General features: G+C 28.4%; 1 protein-coding gene across 1 annotated transcript in view; it reads right to left on the reverse strand.

Moving 5' to 3' along the window:
- LOC139426087 (uncharacterized) overlaps nt 1–15,803 on the reverse strand; it is a 183,565-nt gene that overhangs the window by 61,982 nt on the left and 105,780 nt on the right. The window contains exons 2-3 of the mRNA XM_071183760.1: nt 6,788–6,886; nt 236–358 (exon numbers count right to left, since the gene is read on the reverse strand). Coding sequence (XP_071039861.1) covers nt 236–358; nt 6,788–6,886 — 222 coding nt within the window. The remainder of the gene's footprint in view (nt 1–235; nt 359–6,787; nt 6,887–15,803) is intronic.

The following is a 15,803-nucleotide window of genomic DNA, read 5'->3' on the forward strand; positions in this document are numbered from 1 at the left end:
CGATCCTTTCATTCATATATAAGCATAAGCATGTTCTTTTTGCTTAAAAGCTTTTTTATTTTGTATATATATATATAAAGCAAACTTATCTTATACACATGTCACATTGAACACAAAACAAGTGTTTAAAAACAAAATTTTCCATATATTTATTTTCTTGTAAGTTTCTTACACATATTTAGAAAAGTATTTGTAAGAAACTAACTCAAAAAGGAAAACTTTGGTAAAAACTTACCAAGTACCACATTTGAGGCCACCGTGGATCATTTAAGTTTGTTCTGATATCTGATTGGCTAATGTCCTCTCTGAAATCTCTCTTTTTCCGTTTTTTTAGAACTTGTTGGGAAAACCATGTAACCTGAAAAGGAGATGAGGCTTACAATAAGGTACAATAAAGTTTGATGAAGATATTTTAAAAGAATGTGCAAACAAAATTACCAAAAAAAAAGAATAATTTTCATTCATCAAGTTAATTTAAATTCAAAAATCTTCAGGTTAAAAAATGGATGATTTATTAAAGTAAGGAATTTTTATAAAAAATATCCTATTTAACAAAAATTTAATTGACGAACTATAATAAAAATAATTACGTGAGGAACGATGATAAAAATTACTGTTGTTAAAAAATTGTAAGACCATCAGCACCACTGTTTACAGTGTTCAATTTAATCTTTCAATTTGGTTTGACACTTAAAAACTATGAGATTTCGAAACTTGAAATAAATAAGGTGCGTTGAAAAATAAACAGGAATAATGATGAAATCAAAAAAGGTAAAATTCTACTAATAGTTCAAGAATTAATAACTGTTAAATATGTGGGGAAAATACTATGCCGGCTGCTCTACAAGTCACAGAGATGCAATTACAAAGTTGAAAATTAGCATGCTGAAAGGGTCCTATTTGTTTACAAACTTAAGAAAGAGTTTTTTTTTCTCCGAAATATAGCAAAATTTTAGCAATTTAATTGATTTTTTGAAAATTGTTTTTCACTTTTTTGTTTTACGTTACATTTTATTTTTCCTCGCACAAACTATAAGCTTTTGTAACTAGAAATTAGAAAAGTCTGTACAAAATGTGCAAGGAGTTCGATGTAAAAAAATTATTAATCGATTATTATTTCGAAAAATAGCAATCAATTATTAGTTGGAATATTAATTCAAAATGGGAAAACACGCTTTTTTACTGGTAAATTTGTAGTAAAAAATCATGTTTTCCGATCGACTGACCGCTGAAATGCAACAACAGAACTTAACTTTTAATTGTAAAATTAACGAGAGTTTTTCTTTCTATCAAAATTCCAATCTCTTCGACATTTTGAAATGCTTTTTTTTAAAATTTTTTCTTCTTAAAATAAAAATTATTATTTACTCATTGTTGTGGAAAAATTGATCTCTCTTGCAATTTTAATTTTATAAACTCACTCTTGACTTTATGCAAAAGGTAACGAAAAAATGGATAAAAAAAAATTAAAAAGTGACTAGATGTAGCCAGATTTTTATTTTAGATTTACATCGAAATTCTTAAGAATGCTGAGATTGAAGAGTGAGAAAAATTTTTCTTACGTCGACTGTTATATGGTTTAAGGTCATCGTTATAAATTGTTAGCAAGTAAGTTACTTCTCATTAATTCTTAACGTGTAACTCATTCTGTGTTCCTAAATTTAATTTTCTTTTTTTAAGTACAGTTGATTATTTTTCAAATTCAAGAATCGTTTCATTTCGTTAAGTTTAATAAATTACTAAAATGCGTTTGCGTAAAATAAAATGACCTTTTTATCGACTTTTAAAGAAAAAGTAAGGAATTAGAAGCAACCACGGTATTAGCGGAGCCTGCAAGTAAGTAAACAAATGCTAATTCAAACAATTACCCTAAATAGAAAAAAAAACTTAAATGTAAGAAATGGGATCTAGAAACAAAAGCTTAGATTTGTAAGCATAAGCATGTTCTTTTTGCTTAAAAGCTTTTTTATTTTGTGTTGTAAGTGTTGAAACAAACAGAAAAAAAATGCTTTACTTTAAATCGCTTAAATTTTAAAGAACCCATGACGACCTAATGAAAATGAATCAAAAGTAAAAAATAGGGGAAAAAAAAGACTAACTTTAAAGGTAAATAAGAAAAATTTTGACAACACTGTAAAAAATACGAAATACTTATCATCTTCACCTGCATTTGTTTCATGTTTTTGTCTGACTAACTTTAAAGGTAAATAAGAAAAATTTCGACAACACTGTAAAAAATACGAAATACTTATCATCCTCACCTGCATTTGTTTCATGCTTTTGTCTGCGTTATTATTTATTTTTCATGTTGTATTTTTTTTAATAGTATATTAAATGTCCAAAAGAAGTTAACGATAAATGATTTAATAATATTTTATGGTGATAACATGCAATTGATATTTGACTAATAAGCAATTTTAAACAACAGTTTTATTTATTTGAAAATTAAAATGCTCTCTATATGAAAGAACAAAAAATAAGAGCTTGATATATTTTTTTTAAAAAATTTTGATCTTTTTAATTGCAAGTACACCTGAAAAATACGTTTCAAGAACTAAATTCGGCAGGCAGTCTTTTTCATCAAATTTTGCAGGATATTTGAGGCACAAGCCCAAGCCCGTAGCCCTCCCCTCTTGACCTATTACAACAGACCTCAGAAAAAACCCTAAGAATATTCTATTTTCACATATTAGGGACATCTCATATTAAGGACATAACATTAAATATACTAATTAGAGAAGACGATATTTTGAGCAACGAAATTCACAAAAACACACGTTCATAGCTTTTTTTCGACGGATTTGATTCTTGGGACTCAAATTACTGAACAAAACCTCAATCTGGAAAAAAAGGTTGCAATAATTTAGGCAAAAAAGCAGTCGAGATTTTGGACATCTTTATGGTAATTTCACATTTTGCGTTTCTCACTATATCTCGAGAAGTGTTTTCTATCTAAAAACAATTTTTTACAATTATTTATTACGTTATTTGATAATAGTCAAAGCATTTTCGGATTATGTAGTTTAAAAATTTTTACATCGTTCCAATTTTTGTAATTTTAAGTAACAAAATTTAAAATTTAGACTGAAATCGATAGAATAGATTTCAACTTATCCAATTTTAAAAGTAAAGAACTTAAAAATTAGAATTCTCTAGAACTATTCTGCCACTGTGAGAGGCAACTCAGCGTTGAAATAAAAGACAGCTTGGCAACATCTCGAACAAAAGAAAAGTCATTTCACGAATGTTTCGGATTCTCTCTTGAAAGAATAAAAATAAAAGAAATTAGATGAAAAACAAGAGAAGATAGTTCTCGAGTATCGTTTCCACAAGGAAGAAGACTTACGGTAGGAAAGAGAACACCTGGAAGAACTGAGGAATTTTTCCAATTACTGATCATTTAGCAAAGCGGGAACCAAAGAAAAAACATCCACTTTTGTAAATTAAAGCCTCTTCTAACACTCAGTTCCTGCTTTCTAGTTATAGCAGCAAAAAAAGACTTCTTTGATCTTTATTGCATTTCTTCGAGATTATTTCTTTCATATGTTTAACATAAAAGGAAATAGATTTATTTCGTAATGGATTAATGATATTCATTCAATTTTTTTTTAAATTAATCAAGCTCCTTTTAAAAAAACTACATTTTTAAAAAAAATCCAGTTAAAATTACTATTTTCTGGAAATATGTGACTTAGTTTCTTTCTTCGAATTTTAATCTTGAATTGCTGATTATTAGATACTGCTAAAGATTTTTCGGAAAAAATAGTTAAATAACAATATAATTAATTGTTATTTTACCATATTAAAACAAAATAGTCAAATAACCGTAGATACGATGGTATTCAAACTGCTAACTGTAAGATAAATCGTTAATTAACTGCGTCCTCCTGATAACGGTAACACAACCAGAATTTCATCGCACCCGGTCCACCTATTGAAACCACATAGTCCCTTGCAACCTAGTATGTATGATAGCTGAGAGGGTTAATCTGTCAATCTCATTATCGGGTCCCAATTCTTGTACTGACACCACAATACTTCACCTATTCCCTTCAACACATGAAGAGTTTCCAGTGTCTTGTACTTTCCAAATTGTGAACCTGGACTATTAAAACACGATACTTTCATTCATATATAAATGACGGCACCATAAAGCTGCTTAACGCAAGAAAGTTCAGTATATCATATCTCTTAAGGCAGGGGAAACAAACTAATTAAACCACATTTCATGGTACATTTAAAAAAACACAACTCAACCAAAGCACCAATGACTAAATAAATTTCCTTTCTATGGGTTTAAAATCATGCTAGTCGTAAATGGCTAAGAGACTGTAGAGTTTTGTGATGATGTTTTTTTTAACTAGTTGTAAATGGTTTCAAAACAATAAAAGCAAAAAATGTTCTTTGCAGTAAACCTTACGGTTAATTGGACAGACACACCGCTGCCGGCTATCTTACCGTAATTTTGGAACATAAATTCTAACAGTGAAAAAATTAAAGCTTTGTAGCTGCATTATTGTATGTAAAGCTGTAATATGCATATACTTAAGGCGTAATGCTTTTAGACTAGGTAAATCGAAAAAAAAGTAATTGCTTATAAAAGAAAAGCAATCAAATTATTCAAAATACATAAAAAATCATACAATTTTTATTATAGGAAGAAATTGCATTTTTAAAAACAATTTGGAGAACGATTATTTAAAAATGTTATTTTAAATTATAAGTAACTGGAAATATTTTTCAGATTTTTTGTTGCTTCACACTTTTGGTTTTAACTTTTGTTTTTAAGTTAAAAAAATAACTCATACTTTGAAAATTTTATAAGTATACTCCTTAAGTATACTTAAAAGACTATTAATTATTTTTGACATTACTTATTATTCAGAAATGCTTATTATTTAAAACTATGTAAAATTTAAAAAATCCAATCAGGAAAAGAACTCTGAATTGTTATAACTGTATGGAAAAGAGAACATTTTTTTAATAAAACAAATCTTATTTATTAGCAAAAATGTTTGAACACGCGACGAGAAAAAGTGACGTATATTTTTTACACTTAACAACTTAATCTCAGATGCAAATCGATAGCAAAGTGAATAAGTAATACAGCTTGGGTCAGGGCTATCACCGAGTAAAAGTTAACACAATATCTGACATTATTTACATGAAAAAGATAACTAAACTAGTTATACTTGAATTTGAGCAAAATAAACATAAAATAGAACACAGTTTATTGCTTTTGTCACGAAATATTTTATTTTATTACTTGTTTTCAGCTAATGTTTTATTCAAAGGATTGGCAATCTTTGTAATCTTTAGTAGTTCAGTTTAAAAATTTTATGATACAGTAGAATTTCTCGGTGTGAAATTTTATAACAGAAATTTATTTTATAATAGTTTTTGCATTAAACTGTAAATAAACGCTTACGATTTCACTCATTTAGACATTTATACATAAGTGCTTGAAATTCTGGTTTACCAGGATTTGAAGCACTTAGTAGAATAATAAAGCGATATTTTGGATAGTATAATAAGTTCGATGTATGTGTCCTTTTCTTTAACTTATATTAAAGACGTCTGTTATTTGTGATGTATAAATTTTATTTATTTATTTATTTTTGTTGAAAGCAGCTTGATTTTAGGTGAGTTTTCGGGGATATCAAATTAAAACTCCAAAAAATCAGTCACGATGCTCAAAAATTAGATAATTTTGATGTATACTTAGAATTACGAAATTTTTAATACTAATTTTATACGATAATTGGTAGTAATATGATAGTTGTAGAAATATGCTTTTAGTAATATGCTAAATTAATAATACATTATTTTTAAAACAAAATCTAAAATTAATTATAATATTTCTTCCTTAAAGAAATAAACCATAAACCATAAAACCATATTTTAGTAACCATAAACCATATTTAAAAAACCATATTTTAGTTTAAAAACGAGCAGCTGAAAAAAAAATGGAATATCAAAATAAACTTCGTTTTTTTATTTTTAAATTAAGTACGTTTGTAGTTTTGAGAGGCCTTGTAAGATGCAGGGTAGTCTGAAACCGAAATACTTAAAACTACTTTAGTTTTAAGAGTCTGTTTAATTTAGGGCTTTTATTTTACTATTATACTTTTTTTCGCGTTAAAGTAATTAACAAATTTATATTTCCCATAACTAGCAATTTCTTTATTGCTGTGAAAGGATGTATTGCAAACTGTATTACCAGTTGTATTGCAAATTGTATTTTAATTTAATTAGTATTATAAACAGTTTTTTATTTTAAGTAAGAATTTTTGCATTTCTGTAATCAGCTTAGTCTGCAGATTTCGAAAAAGAAAAAATTCTAACTATAAAATTAAAGGATTTTTTCACGATTTTTATTTAACTTGATTTCACGTTTTTATTAATTAATTTTTTTTATTTATTTCAGTTTATTACATAGACATTTCAAAAGTAAATAAATGTTTTGTGTTTGGTTTAAAAGATTGAAAGCTGTGTGATTACGAAGATCTAAGGTAGAAACATACGAAACTGGCTGTTTCTGATGTTTAAGTGCATTCCAAAAAATATGAAGAAAAACATTTCTTAAACATTTACTTAACATTTATTAAGTACTTTAATAAGCACAAATAATTTCTGTACCCCCCTCCGAAAGTATGTGATAGTTTTTTTTAACTGAAAAACAGTTTTCTTATCGTAAAGGAAAAATATTTTGCGTTCAAAAGAGAAAAAATATATGTAAATTTAACAAAGAAAAAGCAAACAAACACATTTGAAAACAATCACTCACCTGCTGTTCGTTAGACAATGCTATGTGATGATCTATACTTCTATCCAAAGATCTTTTTGAAATCTTCCTATGCCGAAGATGGTAATAATCTCCAAATATCTGAAATAGAAACAATATTTTTAAAACTTCCTTTTGAAAATTGATATGAACACATATGAAACAACTAATATATCTCTTGTAGCATTTTTCTTCGTATATTTCAAAGTATGATATGATAAAGATGGAATTTCATACATTCTGAACAAATATATCATTTCATATAATTATCACTTATTGGTAACGTGAAGAATTAAGAGATATGAAAGGAGCAAAGAGTTTCATTTACTACGGGATATATTTTCACCCACATGCACATAGATTTCAAAATGCATTTGCATAGTAAAATAATAGCTATCAACATATTTTTCTTAACGTTGCAATTACAAATCTATCTTAAAATATTTGATATTGCATGCAACGTACATATATTTTACTTTATGGAAACAAAATCTGCCCTGTTTGTCGACTATATCAGGAAATAGCATGCTAATAACACAATAAGCCAAAAAAGAATCCAAAAACAACATTTTATCAAAATGAAATTTTTCTTTTTCATTTTATGCGGATTATATTTTCAGAATTTCTTTATGGAATGTTTACAAACAAATATTACTTTTTCTCAAAATGATATTACCTTACTCAAAGAATACCAATATTTATACTCATTTTTCTTGCTTATCTTTTATTTAACTTAGACTTTATTTGAACTTTTATTTAAGTCAGTTATAATAAATTTACTTTTAACGTGATTATAACCCATAACTGAATGTATTAACTAATTTCATTTAATAAAGGAGAATTATATTAAACTATTTTTTAGAATAAATTGTTTTATAAGAGAAATAATAATAGTCCCTTTATTAAATCCAGTGTTGTACACTATAACAGTGATATAAGATATGATAGAGCTCTAATATGAAATTTCACTGCATAATTTGATATGATAAAACTCTGATATTAAATCCCAATATTTGTAAAGAAAGCAAAATGCTTATGTGTATATGAGTGCACATGTACCGAACACGCATTCGCAATTCTTAACCGATCCACACCAAATAGGCAAAAAAATAAATAAATAAATAACAAACAAGGATTACCCTGACTAACTTTTGATCAAATGATCCTATCTTCATGATCTAGAACTTAATCTTAATGGTTTAAGGGGGTGACCGCAAATATGCTGACAAACTTAAATTATGAAAAGTAATAACTTAATAAGAAATAATAAAATAAAATAAAATTTTTTGAATATGCCCTGGTAAAATTGTCATAAATTTTGAAAATCATGCAATTTACCGCAATTTTTGCAAAATAATTGAGGAACAAAAAGTTAAACAGTATTATATAAAATTTTAGCAAGGCAGCTTTCACTAGTAAGTTGAATTTAATTCGATACAAATTGCATATTTCATTCCAATAGAATGTCATTTTTACTTCAGAAATAGGAGAAATGCAAGAAAGTGATTTATAATAAAAGTATTACTTAATTAGTTTCTTAACGAAGTTCTTAATTAAGCTAAAAATTATTTAATGAAAATTTTAGTGGTAGCTGAAACGAAATTCTTTTTTTTTCAATTAATGCGTACATTTTATTAAACAGCAAGACAAACACTTCTTGATAATTATTCCTAATATAGCTATTATGCACCAGCTGAATTTGCTAGACTTTTACTCTCGCATAAAAAAAAATCACTTTAAATAGTCATATTTCAAAGCGCAGTTTACATATAAGACATTTTAAATTTTAATTTATGTGCATTACTTTATTTGGAATGACATAATATGATAAATTCAGGAAGGATCATTTAAATTTAATTGTATTTGACTGCTGTCTCCAAAGCTATCCTTAAAAATTTCTAAATAAGTTGAATTTACAGACAGGAGTCTCGGATGGCAAATAATGATGGGAGGAAGTTTGCCCAACAAGACACAATATCATGGTCAGAAATCTAGAGAGACGCTCTCTCGACAGCTAATTACCTACGCCCCCTCACAATGGACAGGAAATATGCAAACAAGGTTTGATTTGGACTCCCGATATCTGGCAGACACACACACACCGGCAATTATTACGACCGTTCGTATTACATTGGGCAAAGAGCCCTCTCTTCAACTAGAGTTCTCTAATGGATTTCCTTTTGGGATTCAATAGGAATCTCATTAGAGAGAGTCTCAATTCCTATATTAGTGGCATCGTTTTTCCTCATTTCCTCCTAAAAGCCCAGCACTCGAATGGAAGGCGTTATGATGGACATCAACCCTACTGATGGAAATGAGTAGAGAATGGCGAAAAAATAGTAGGGAAAAACGAAAAACGTGTTGTGAAAAGTGAATGGAAAATATGAGAAAGGAAAACTTTTCAATGAAAAGAAAATATTTAATGAGAGAATTTTGTTTTATTTCTTTTATTTTTTACACAATATCTGGATTTAAGATTACCAGAGTTGCACTTGGAGGTATCAAGGGGTACAAATCGCTAAAGTCATTTCAAAGGAGGGACATTTTTGAATGTTTTATAATTAGAAAATAGTTATATTATTTCATAATATTTATTTACAGTTATTTATAAGAATTAATTCGACCAACCACATTTCAGATTAAGGTAGAACCATATTTTTGCATTGTTATATTAGGTCTCAACGCTGAAAGTAAAAAACAATATCCTTTCATAAATAAATACACAGAATTAACCTAGTTTGAAAGAAACTACCAGTTCTTTGTGGCGCCTGCTTGAAATCCTGCCAAATGATGAAAATGTGTCGGAATACATCTAAAAGCTTGTTAATAAGTGACAAATAAGTATCTTTAGAGCCCATTAGAACTTTTTTTTTAATTTATAGTACCAAATTATATCCTAAATGGTTTATCTTAAAAACAATTAATAAAAAATATGGCATAATGCTTTGATTTTCAAAAAAAAAATTCTGGCATCAGCACTCTCAGAAGTAAAACATTTACTTTTAAAAATTTAGCAATTCTTGAGCAGTATTTTGAGAATTATTTCGCCATGAAATCACGTGATTTATGACGAAACGTGAACTCTCAAATATACTACTGGTCATTAAAACTGCTACACCAGGAAGGCGACACATCATGAAAGTAAAACTTGCAAGACGGATAAAGCATGTTGTGGTATGCAAATGATTAGCTTATTAGAGCATTCATGCAAAGCAGCGACGGTAGCGATACCTACAATTTGTATAAAAGAAGAAATTTAAGAGTAAGTTTCTCATACAGAAATTGAATTTGAGTATTGTTCTTGGGTAAAAAAGTCTTGTTATGCCTCGTGTAAGAAAGAGAAATGCCTACTAGCACGTGTCTGAGTTTGATCGAGGTTGAATCGTGGCCTACCGGGAATGCGGTTTATCATACCGAAGTATTGCTGCTCACGTTGCTCGAGATCCCATGACTGTTAGCAAAATATGGAATCGATGGGCTTATGGCGATCATATGGAACGCCGTGCAGGATTTCAGTGGCCCCCGTAACTAACAACCTAGAAGACAGATATGCTATCCACATGGCCTTAAGGGATGGTACAGCTGCATCACGAACCCTGAGTCAACAAATTGGGTTATATGCAAGACAACAAGTGTCTTCACGAGCAGTTCGATAACGTTTGCAGCAGCATGGACTTTCAGCACGGCGACCATGGCTTCGGCAACCCTTGACACTGTATCACAAGCAGGAGCGCCTCCAATGGTGTGATCAACGATGAACCTGGACGCAAGAATGGCATGACGTCGTCTTTTCAGACAAATCCAGGTTCAGACAAATACAGCATCATGATAACATTCGTGTTTGGCGACATCGTGGAGAATGTCCACTGGCAGCTTGCATTTGATATCACCTCTTATTCACATTGCCGGCACTTTGAACAGCAGCTGTTACATTTCTGATGTGTCAGAGCCAGTTGCTCTGCCTTCTCTTCGAGGCCTCCATAACGCTACCTTTCAGCAAGACAATGCACGACCGCATGTTGCCCGCACTATCTTAACCTTTTTTGACACAGAACATGTTCGCCTGTTGCCTTAGCCAGCACGTTCTCCTGATCTCTCGCCAATTGATAACGTCTGGTCAATGGTTGCAGAACGAGTGGCACGCCACCACTTGTCAGTCACTACAGTCGGTGAATTGTGGCATAATGTTGAAGCTGAATGGAATGCTGTACCCGTCCATGCTATTCAATCTCTGTTCGACTCGATGCCTAGGAGAATAACTGCTGTTATTGCCACCAGGAAAGACTGCTCTGAGTACTGATTCCTCTGGATCTATACATACAATTATCCTGAAAATATAATCACTTGTTCTTCCAACTATAATGTATGTGCCCAATAAATATCATTCTGTTATTTGTATTCCTTCCTGGTGTAGTAATTTAAGGACCAGTAGTGTTAAAGTCGTCAAAATAATCTAAAAATTTTTTTGTATACCTCTTTAGTTACACTTAGTAATATCTTATAGACAGCAGATTAGTTTATCGACATTTGCTTGGGAAAAAAATAAAATAGAAATTCACCAAATCTTGGATGCCAGGAAAATGACATATTAGCTTAGAAGTTTAAAAAACAGTCATTTTAAATTAATAGTAATTAACTCAACTTAAGCCTTTATGTTAGATGAACCATAAATTGCTTAAATTAATTCTTTTTTATCCTCTGTAGAAGGAATTAAAAAAATTTTTGTTGCTGATATGTACAGAATGAAATTATGTATAATAATCAATCAATAAATAAATAAATAACTTTGATTACATCCAACCATATTACAATCATACATAAACTTGGTATTAGGTTAATATTTGCTTTCCCTCCTTACAGTATTAGCAGTTAAAAAAAATTTCTGGTAACACTTCAATGTCCTGGAAAATGCCATAAGCCAGGAAAATGACAAATTCGCCATTTAATGGCATACAGCTTTACTTTAATTAAATATTTTGGCCTAAGACGTTTATATTCTGTAGAAAACAACAGGATTTCCTAAAATAACTCAGATAAATCTATGTAGTTTATGTTATTAATGGTTTCAAGAAGCCAGGAAAATGACAACACAAAAACCTACTCACATTGAAAAAATTTTTGAAATGGATTTTGAACCAAAAAATTGTTTCTTTATTCATGCAACAAGACATGTTCATATAGGAGGGTATCTTATCAATCAATCAACATAAGATATTGATTGCTGGCTCTATCTATTTTGGTTATAAACCACTAAATAAAAGTAGCCAGGAAAATGACAGATTTTCTTGGGACATACAATTTATTGACAGAAAAAAATTAATTTAAACAAAGTTTTTGTAAATAATACCCTCTGCGTATATTCTAGAAATGCTTACACCGGTTGAGATAAAAAAAATTAGATATTAAAAAATTTATAGGAAGTTTTGAAGCTAGTTATTATTCGAAACATTGCTTGAGACATGCCAGGAAAATGACATTTTGAAGTTCAATTAAATTTTTTAACTGTACAAAACAGTCAATGCTAGTGCAAAGTCATTTTAAAATGCTAACAGCAATGCTATTTATTAATTGTTTTAAAAAAAAGTTCTTTTAGTATTATAGTATTAGATCTTGGAGCAAGAGACAGTGAATTGTCATATTTCGTGAAAATCACCCATATATATTTTATCTACCAGTCCTTGTTGTGGAGTCTGTGTGGTTTTTCGTTAAAGTGATTATTAGGAAAGTTAAATACATTAGACACTGGGAGTTCTTTTTTTCCTTTTGGAAAAATGGAATTACGAAATATTTTATTAACTTTGACGAAATTCGTTTCTCGAAGAAGTTATTTCATTACGTTGGCGATATTTTTGCTCGAAGCGTATACCAGGAGTAGGTTTCGTCACAATCGTAAAAAGCAATATTAAAAAGTAATAAAAAAGTAATATCGTAAAAGTAAAATTTGGTAATTTTATAATGATAACTTAGAGCATGGCATAAAAACTATTTTTTCGGTTAAATTTAGGTATCAGTTTTGTATGTTTTACTAAATGTGTGGAAATAAGGAATATAATTTTAAGAACCAGAATTTCCGGAAAACCGTTTCCATATAAATGAAAAAAAATTACCATACATTTTGGGTTTATTAAAGTTGATCCCAAAAGTTTTTACACTGTGCGTCAGTACTCATTATTAATCAAACCATTTATCAGAATAAGCTAATATGAGAGCTTATACTTATAGCGGAACCTAGGGTTCCAGTTGTGATAAAATCCTTTTAAATAGGAGAATTAGTCATTGTAATTGTATCCTAATAAAGATTTTGTACATTCAAATTTATATGAACCTAACGAGAATGCATTCCCAGCAAATTATAAGTTAAAACATTAAAGTGACAACTTTAAGCAAACTTAGTAATCTAATCACTAGACTATTAACAGTTGCTTTTGATATTTTTAAACTATCTTTGAAAGCTCGTTATAAGAAATGTTTAAAATTTATTGAAACAAATTACTTTTATTAGGAAAAAATATTTTCCAGGAAAATATGATCTAAATATAGATATATTTCATTTCATCAGATATAAATTCAATATATCGAGAAAGAGATATCTGAGAATAATATATATATATCTTTATATTTCCTTTACTGCGAAATGTTTCTATCAGGGAAATATTTCCCCGAGATTTCTTGGAATCAATCAGAAAGGGAATTTCGAAATTCTTCCCTTATTTGTATTGTCTCGCAAGAGGAGTTGGCCAATGGCACTTCGTAAAGTCTAGACTTCTATATTTGTTTAGTTCCCGAAAGAGCTTATGGGGAATAATAAACAGAGAATAGTTACTTAGAAAATATTTAAAATGCTATCCAATATCATAGTAAAAATTTTCAATGGCATGAACGTAAGGAGATATGGTGATCAGAAGAGAAAGTATTTTGAAAACATCTTTTGTGAGAAAAATATAATGTATATATAATATATGACTGTAATATAAATATATGACTGTAAGAAAAATATATGACTGTAAATATAAATATATGACTGTAAGAAAAATATAATTTTATTAGTACTTTTTATTCAAAATAAAAAATTTAATAATTATTGGTTGAAATGAAATATTTTTTCCCAGAAATTTTTTTTTCTGCTGTTAATGACATATTGTTTTTTTTATATATAAAAGATAAAAGGATAATGGACTAAAATCATTTCTTGTCTAGTTGGCCGGAAAAATAAAATGATAGGATCCTTGATAATCAAAGAAGATTTTGAAATCTTTGGCTGTTATCAATGTGATATTAATGAAAGTTATAATGTTATTAGCCAGCAAAATTTATATATTTTTTTTCGTTATATTTTGATTTTAAAGATAATTAATATACATTTTTTTAATTTAGTTATAAGACATTTTATACTTCACTTGTGCTTTTTATTGCAACTAATTGTGTTAAAATAAACATAAAAATCGTGACAATCGTGACAATTAAAAATAACAATCTTATTTAAGGTTAATAGTTTAAAGCTAAAAGCTATATTTCATTATTAAATTAAAGTAATTCTATATTCTCTACTAATTATATTTAGGTTTCTAATAGCTATATTTAATTGTATAATATTTATTAACAACGTGTACAGTAAACATATGACATTTAAAATAATTATCATAAATTAATAATTTAAAATTGCAATGGAAAAGAGTTAACTTTTCGCACTTTTCGCAAGAGTTATTTTTTCGGTTTAAAGTTTCTTCCAATAAAATTGAAAAATAAGTCTTAGGAACTAGATCTGAGCTAATAGGATAAAACATTTTAAGACATTTCAGTTTAATAATTTTCAATTCTGATTTTTAAATATGATTATCACCAAAAAACAAAAATATTCGCAAAGCAATCGTGGAAGTTGGTGCGAGAAGGGTGCAAAATCTCCTTATTTGGCATAATAATCTTTTCGTACAAAAATCAGAAAATATTATTTTACGTTAATATAATATCGTGGAATATTGTGTTTTTGAAGATGATGGACGTCATGTCGTTTTGGGAGAACTATGCTGGAGTGGAGAATTAAAAATTATTTAATTTTAAAAATTATTCCACTTTCAACTTTAAAAAAACTTTAATTAATGTTTCAATAAATGCTTAGTAAAATAAAATCTTGCTTTAAAGTTGATTAAACTAGAGTTGACTAACTAAAACAAACTAAAGTTTAAATTTACATACACAAGAAAAGTTTCATTTGTAGAATATTCGAAATATGAATTTTTAAATCTGTATCATTCTCTTGCCACATAATTTTTATTAAATATACTTTTCATACGTTTTTTATTATTTTGCACTAATTTACGCAAAATAAGGGGGAAATATTATGTTTAGCATTTTAATTATCTATGATTATGAAATACAACATGACACACTGCTGTCTTTTTCTATATTAAATCTTCCAAAGACGGCTCACTTCCAAACAGTAATTTTTCAAATTGGTAGTTATTTAGATCTAAGACAAACAGTTATTTATTGTAGAAATTACTTTAATTAACAAAATTAATTATTGATAAATATTTGAATATGAATGGAAAAAAAATTGCAGTACCAAAGTACAGTACAAAAATTCTAACAGATTTTATTAGTAGCAACATGAAACACTGGTGTCTTTTTCTATATTAAATCTTCCAAAGACTGTTCACTTCCAAACAATAATTTTTCAAATTGGTAGTTATTTAGATCTAAGACAAACAGTTATTTATCGTTGAAATTACTTTAATTTACAAAAATAATTATTGATGAATATTTGAATATGAATGGGAAAAAAAATTGCAGTACCTAAGTACAGTACCAAAAATCTAACAGATTTTATTAGTAGCAACATGAAACACTGGTGTCTTTTTCCATATTAAATCTTCCAAAGACGGCTCACTTCCAAACAGTAATTTTTCAAATTGGTAGTTATTTAGATCTAAGACAAACAGTTATTTATCGTAGAAATTACTTTAATTAACAAAATTAATTATTGATAAACATTTGAATATGAATGGAAAAAAAATTTTCA

Source organism: Parasteatoda tepidariorum, chromosome 7, assembly GCF_043381705.1.
Source record: "Parasteatoda tepidariorum isolate YZ-2023 chromosome 7, CAS_Ptep_4.0, whole genome shotgun sequence".
NCBI lineage: Eukaryota > Metazoa > Arthropoda > Arachnida > Araneae > Theridiidae > Parasteatoda > Parasteatoda tepidariorum.